Genomic DNA, 7,295 nt, shown 5'->3' with positions numbered 1-7,295 from the left:
TTGCCCCCCCAGGTATACATACTCTGGGTTAATTAATAATTTATTAAATACAGAAAGTAGGGTTTAAGTGGTTCCAAGTAATAGCAGACAGAACAAAGTGAATTACCAAGTAAAATAAAATAAAACACGCAAATCTAAGCCTAATACAGTATTAAAACTGAATACAGATAAAATCTCACCCTCAGAGATGTTTCTTTCACAGACTGGATGCTTTCCTAGTCTGGGCACAATCCTTTCCCCTGGTACAGCCCTTGTTCCAGCTCAGGTGGTAGCTAGGGGATTTCTCATGATGGCTGCCTCCTTTGTTCTGTTCCACCCCCTTATATATCTTTTGCATAAGGCGGGAATCCTTTGTCCCTCTCTGGGTTCCCACCCCCTCCTTCTCAATGGAAAAGCACCAGGTTAAAGATGGATTCCAGTTCAGGTGACATGATCACATGTCACTGTAAGACCCCCAAGCCTTCATTTCTCCCAGGCTCACTCACAGGAAGGCTGCCTGCAAACAGAGCCATCCACAGTCAATTGTCCTGGTTAATGGGAGCCATCAAGATTCCAAACCACCATTAATGGCCCACACTTTGCATAATTACAATAGGCCCTCAGAGTTATATTTCATATTTCTAGTTTCAGATACAAGAGTGATACATTTATACAAATAGGATGACCACACTCAGAAGATTATAAGCATTGTAATTATACCTTACAAGAGACCTTTTGCATGAAGCATATTTCAATTACATTATATTCACACTCATCAGCATACTTTCATAAAATCATATAGAGTGCAATGTCACAGAGGAATTTTCAGCTCTTCTCTGCCACGTTTCCGTTAGGAAGCTGCAGAGAGGTGGGTTGGGACCTCGCTGTGTGTTCTGTTAACGGAAGAGTTTTTTCTGCCAGCTGATGCCTGTGGTGTTGCCTGTCTGATGTGAAACCAGATTCACAGGCAGGTGAGCAAAATACGCCCCCCCCCCATGCTAATTAGATTGCATGGTTCTGGGGAAGGTGGGTTAGAACCCAGCTCCTGCAAGTTTTGGGTAGTGCAGTGCTCACGAGAATACCATACCGGGCAGCCCTTAGACAAACGTAAATTGCTGCTTGTTGATTGGCCAGGAGTTTATGGGGAACGTAACCTTCGGGTCTGTTCTCGCATCCCAGCAAAGCCAGTGGGCGTGGTAGACGCTCAGGCCTTTTGCTGACATAAACCAAGAGTCGGATTCTGAAGTCTGTAAATCTGGAAAGTCTCCAGTGGAGTGACTCCAGATTCACACAGGTCTACGTAAGACCAGAACCGGGGCCTAGCAGTGCTTTGGTTCAGTTCCCTCGCCATTTTGGGGGGACAATGTGGGCGTAAGGCAAAGTCCACACTTGTACTAACGCATGATCACGGGGCATGGGCAGAGGGTTATAGGCGGAGCCACAGAACCCACTCCCAGCAGGGGTTGAGGGGCAAGACCTTTCTAGGGGACTGGGGTGTAATTTCTGCCACGTGGCCCAGCTACAGCCTTCAGTGCTTCAGGTGGTCCTGGGTGCGGTCATCGGGATGGGCCTTAGCCCTGCTAGTAAAGACAGGCCAGAACGTCCGCTGGTATGAACTAATGTCCTGCCATTGGTGTCTTTGCTCTTACACCAGCAGGGGATACCGTCCCATTGACTTTGAGGCATGATGCTGGGGGATCTGGTGCTCTGTGTTACCTCTCTCAAAAAAAGCCCAAATTCTGCCCCCACTGAAGTCTGAGGCTCTAATTCTCCTACTGCTCAAATGATTGAGTGAAGAATGAGGCCTGCTGACTCCAATGGACTTAGGCCTGGTGTACACCGGAGAGAACGAGAAGGGAACTAGGGTAGCTATTCAGTCCTAGCGCTGAGCAACCTCCCAGCCCATTCCCTTGGTGCGCAGAGAGCTGGGATGGATGGTGGCCCTTTGGGTCAGGCTGTTATTGTTTAAAATGATCCCACGGGCCTGGGCTGAAATCCCCAGTAGGTTAGTTACTGAGGAGCTAACGGGTTTCCTGTTCACCTGAATTGTTTATATTAATAAAAGGGCCTGGAAGTTTTGAGCTGGTCCCCCACCGGAAAAGGGGGGCCAGGGAATGTATTTACTGGTTAGTTTCACAGGCTCTGTCCCGAAATGGAGTCGCTGAAGATGATACAACCAGCTGTGCGGCTTGTTAATGAAGATTAAAGCGCTTTTCTGACCAGCGTGTGGTGTGGGTGCTTTCACAGCTTAGCTGGCTTGAAGGTGAGACAGGCCCAAGCTGAATGGCCCAGTTCTTCTCCCTTCAATGAGAGGAAGAAACTTGGGGACCAGGCACAGCTGAGAGAGAGCAGGAGGCAGCAGACAGGAGTTTGCAGTGGGGTGTGGTGGTAATGAAATGATGCAGTGTGGGGGCTGTACGGGAAGAGCTCTCCCCCTTTCCCTTCTCCCCGAGTTTGTGCTGGGCGGCTTGGCCCAGGAGGGGCAGGCAGTTGTGCCTCCTGAGTTCCCTCAGCAGCAGGTTGCAAGCTGGCGAGAAGCCATCCAAGGAGATGCTGCTGCTCAACGCAGTGAGATCCAGCTGCTGCCCGGCATGTCCAGAGAGGGGGGCGAAGCTCAGGATCGTGCAGGTAGGACTGGGGTGCACGAAACAGCGTGTGAAGCCTGAGACAGCTCTGCAGGGACACGTTGCTCCCAAGGAAGCTCTCAGGGGCAACGAAAGGCCGAAGCATCGCTGGGGGGCGGCTGGGCGAGAGGCGCCTGCCTCAGTATCACCCACTGGGATGACAGCGCCCCTGACAGCCAGTAACGGGGTGTGTGCGCTGGGTGTGGCTAGTGCCCCAAGGCTCCCCAAAGCCTTCCCCAGGCAGCGAGCGACCCAGCCCTACTGCCCCCTGGCTGCTCCCCGTCCTCCCACCCACTCTGCAGTGGGACAAGCTCTGGCTAGGACAGGGGAAGAGGACGTGGCCTGAAGCTCACACAGGGACTCAGCAGGAAAGCTGACTCCCAGCCCCCCCCCAACCACTAGTCCCCACTCCCCTCCCAGAGTCCCAGATAGAACCCAGGAGTCCTGACTCCCAGCCCCCTGCTCAAACCACTAGACCCCACTCCCCTCCCAGAGCTGGGGATAGAACCCAGGAGTCCTGGTTCCCAGCCCCCTGCTCTAACCACTAGACCCCACTCCCCTCCCAGAGCTGGGGATAGAACCCAGGAGTCCTGACTCCCAGCCCCCTGCTCAAACCACTAGACCCCATCCCCTCCCAGAGCTGGGGATAGAACCCAGGAGTCCTGGTTCCCAGCCCCCTGCTCTAACCACTAGACCCCACTCCCCTCCCAGAGCTGGGGATAGAACCCAGGAGTCCTGACTCCCAGCCCCAACCTCAACTGCTAGACCCCACTCCCAGAGCTACACTGCAGTCAGGCCTGTGACTGGTGCGCGGAATGACCCTAGCGCTGTCCCGTAGGACCCCACCACGATCCCGCCTCCTGACTCTCCCCGGCCAATCAGGAGGAGCAAGGCTCCCTGAGCGACAGCTGCGTCCGGCCTACCCGCCCGAGCGAGCCCAGCGGTGACCAATCCAGAACGGTGGCGCCGCCGGTAGAGGGTGGATGGGCGGGGCTCCCGTGTGGCCAACCAAGAGGCGGCGCGGTCGGAGCCAATCAGAGAGTGGGAGGCGGGGCCGAGCGGCTGAGGGCTCGGTGGGGGCGGCAAGATGGCGGCTGAGAAGTGAGGTCAGTGTGGAGGGGGGGGAGGAGAGCGAGGGGCTGCGCCGCCCCATCCCCACCGGTGCATGGGGGGGGGGACGACACAGCCCCCTCCCCCATCCAGGATCCTGGCCCCTCCCCCTACTTGTTCCCCGGGAGGGGGGGGCACAAACATTCCAGTCCTGCCTGGTGCCCAGCCTCCTCCATCTCCGCAGCTGCTGCTCGGGCTGGCGGGGGGACCCCCCCTTGCTCTCCTGGTGACCCCATAACTGCTGGTCTGTGGATGTGGGGGGGATCCCCCCTCCCCCAGCTGCGTCTCTGGGGCGTGGGAACACACCTCCCATTCTCCTGCCAGCTTCCCCCCCACCGGGTCCTCTCTTACCCCCCCCCCCAGTTGCCCCTCTGTGGTTGGGGGAGACCCCCCCCCACCCGCTGGTGCCCTGACTTCGCTCTATTCTCCGCCTTACCTGGTGTCCCTAGTTCCTTCCTGTTTCTCCCCCCCCCTCCCCTCCCCTCCCTAGCTGCTGCCCTGTGATTGGGATTCCCCTCCCCACTTAGTGCCCTGCCTTTCAGCTGCCCCTCCTCCCCCAACTACTACTCTGGGGCTGGGGAGAGGACCCCATTTCCTCTCCACTTGGTGGTCCCCGCCTAGCTGCTCCTCCATGGATGTGGGTGACCCCCTTTTTCACAATCTGGGGCCTGTCCTGCTCTTCCCTTCCCAGCTGCTTTGGGAGTGTAGGGGATTTGTACCCTCCCCAAACCAGCTGATTTGTCCTGCTGAAAAATCCCCCCCCCACACACACACCCCTTCCTTGCCCCCATTACTGTGCCCCCTTTTTCAAAACCACTGTCAGATTCCCAGCCCTGGTGGGACAGGTGTGTCCCTACACAGGTAGAGAACAGGCTAAGCCTTCCATGCACATGCACCATTCAGTCTGAATCTGCAGGAATCTGCTTTAGGAAAGTGGGTCTGTGACGCTTAGTACTTGGCAAAGGAGCAGCTTTGTAACCTGGATGTGTCATTTTGCCTAGGAACTGGGCAGAGATTTGCCAGACTCGTGCCATGTACAGCAACAAACCCCTGTCAGATAGTAACAATTCTCACTCGCTTTTCTTCTGGGCTAGTGATTTTTAAAATGGTAAGTTCTGTAGTCAGTTACCAATCCCATAAACCATCTTGTCTCACTTGACTGAGACCATGCCTATCAGTGAGGTCCCTGCCCTTCAGAAATATTAACTTCTTGTTTTCCTTTCTTCCAGGGGACTTGTATTCATGGTCTCTGGGGCTTTAGTGAGCTTTTAATGCGGAGAATGTCGTGCAGGGGTTTCCTGAGGTTGCTGGCATCACCTTTGAGATGGAGTACGTATCTGTTTCTGTTCATTGCATTGACTCTGATTCTGGAGTGTTGCTCTGTATTGCTTTGCGATGCAAAAAGTGCATTTAGCAACTATACTGGCTCCCAGTCTTCATAGAAATGTGGGACTGGAGGGGACCTCGAGAAGTCATCTAGCCTTTTCCCCCATGCTGAGGCAGGATGGCAGGTGTAACTACCCATAGACCATCCCTGGCAGGTGTTTGGTGGTTTTTAAGCACAGGTTAGACAACGATGGGGCTTCCACAACCTCCTTTGGTAACCTGTTCCAGTACTTAACCATGCTTGGAGTTAGAAAGTTTCTTAATATAAAACCAAAATCTCCCTTGAAATGAAGCCGGTTCCTTCGTGTCCTCCCCTCAGAGGAAATGGAGAACAATTGATTAGTTGTCTTTATCAATATATGGAGATATACCTATCTCATAGAACTGGAAGAGACGCTGAAAGGTCATTGAGTCCAGCCCTCTGCCTTTACTAGCAGGACCAAGTACTGATTTTGCCCCAGATCCCTAAGTGTCCCCCTCAAGGATTGAACTCACAACGCTGGGTTTAGCAGGCCAATGCTCAAACCACTAGGCTATCTCCCCCCCATGTACATATTTGTTCTCCCTCAGTCTTCTCTTCTCTAGACTAAATGTGCCCAGTTCTTTCAGCCTTTCCTCATAGGTCTTCTAAATCAGTGTTTCTCAACCTTTTCGATACCAGGGACCATCTTGCTGCCTCCTAAACTGTGTGTGAGAGATCTCAGGGACCAGCGCCGCTCCACGGACTGGTCGTTGAGAAACTCTGTTCTAAATCTCTTATCGTTTTTGTTGCTCCAGGAACAACCAGCTGGGGGACAGGAAGAAATAATCCCAGGGTTGCACAATTTGAATAATTGGGCAGGGGTCTATGCCTTTCTCTGAAGCACGGTTTGGAGGCAGGGTACCACGGTCCTATCTAGCATGGCAAGAGGTGGGATAATGAATTAGAAAGATGTCTGATGCTATACTAGATGGGCCCAGCACAGCATGAGACATAATCCCTAGTGGAGAGAGCACTAGAGCAGAACTCAGGAAACCCGGGTTCTATTCCTGGCTCTGTCACTGGCCTGCGGAATGATCTTGGGCAAGTCACTTTCCCTCCATGTGCCTCAGTTTCCCCATCTGTAAAATGGGGATGATGATGCTAACCTCTTTTGCAAAGTGCCTTGAGATCTACTGATGAAAAGGGCTAGGTAAGAGCTAGGCATTATTCTAGATGGACCATTGTTCTGGTCTCCTACAGCAATAGATGGACCATTGGTACAGAAAGGGATGCCAGCTTGGATTAGTGGGATTGTTCCCCAGTGGTAATTAATGAAACTTCTCTTCCTTATAGGTATCAATGCTTTCCCTCATGCCTTCGTACCAGGGAGATGGCCATTAACCCAAGCTCTGGGCCAGCTGGAAACCCGCACCATGGCAACCCTCAACCAGATACACCGTAAGGGCAAGCCAAAGTTTCCCCCACCCAAACTCGGCCCCACCTTTGGCAACCCCCAGCTCAAGGGAGTGGTCCTCAAGACCATGATTCGCAAGCCCAAGAAGCCCAACTCTGCCAACAGAAAGTGCGCCCGGGTGCGGCTCAGCAACGGCAAGGAGGTGATCTGCTTCATTCCCGGAGAAGGTCACAATTTGCAGGAGCACAGCATTGTGCTGGTGGAAGGTGGAAGGACACAGGACTTGCCTGGGGTGAAGCTCAAAATAGTGCGTGGGAAATATGACTGCGCCCATGTTCAGAAGAAGAAATAAGCGCCGCCGTGCCGAGAGGTGTCGTGGGATTGTCAAGTTCCCGGCTTCGTAGGAAAGGAGTTTTAATCACGTCTGCATTTGTGTCGTGGCAGATATCCTCCAGAGACACAACTACTTGCTCTGTACTGTTGTGAGATATTTACACGCAGACCATGCTCATTAAATTCGAACTCCTCTCTGAGAGACAGGATGAATTTGTGTTCCGAGCAAGGGCGCTGAGTTGTAGTCTCAGTTCCCGGGGCATATGAGGGGGTGTCTCTGGCTATGGGGTCTCTTTGGAAGAGTCACTCAGGCTTGGGTGGGGGGGGGTCTTCCTCTGCTCCTGGGAGAGGGGCCTCTGGAGTGTTGATCAGGCTGTGGTACATAGGGGGACTCTGCAGGGTACCAGGGGGTCTCCAGGGCAGTCACTCAGGGTGATGGTGCACTGGGGAGTCACTCAGTCTGGATGGAGGTAGTCTTGGCTGGAGG

General features: G+C 53.6%; 1 protein-coding gene across 2 annotated transcripts; it reads left to right on the top strand.

Moving 5' to 3' along the window:
* Positions 1-3,653: 3,653 nt before the first annotated feature.
* MRPS12 (mitochondrial ribosomal protein S12) lies at positions 3,654-7,008 on the top strand. 2 transcript variants are annotated; one of them, XM_065420794.1, is made up of 4 exons: positions 3,655-3,709; positions 4,715-4,821; positions 4,943-5,042; positions 6,415-7,008. In XM_065420794.1, exons 2-4 carry the CDS (start codon positions 4,819-4,821, stop codon positions 6,825-6,827), a joined length of 516 nt encoding a protein of 171 aa, XP_065276866.1. In that variant the 5' UTR covers positions 3,655-3,709; positions 4,715-4,818; the 3' UTR covers positions 6,828-7,008. The 2 variants fall into 2 exon arrangements, with proteins under 2 accessions (XP_065276867.1, XP_065276866.1); XM_065420795.1 differs by lacking the exon at positions 4,715-4,821 and having other exon boundaries at positions 3,654-3,709.
* Positions 7,009-7,295: the final 287 nt, after the last annotated feature.

The sequence above is a fragment of the Emys orbicularis genome, chromosome 21 (genome assembly GCF_028017835.1).
Source record: "Emys orbicularis isolate rEmyOrb1 chromosome 21, rEmyOrb1.hap1, whole genome shotgun sequence".
Classification (NCBI taxonomy): Eukaryota; Metazoa; Chordata; order Testudines; family Emydidae; genus Emys; species Emys orbicularis.
The sequence above is the reverse complement of the archived record's forward strand: the minus strand, read 5'-3'. Positions and strand labels throughout refer to the sequence as shown.

What these genes read in the sequence shown, in the direction of transcription:
- MRPS12 (XM_065420794.1), top strand. An exon ending in GGCATCACCTTTGAGATGGA is followed by an intron (nt 5,043 to 6,414) that starts GTACGTATCTGT and finishes TCTTCCTTATAG; the next exon opens with GTATCAATGCTTTCCCTCAT.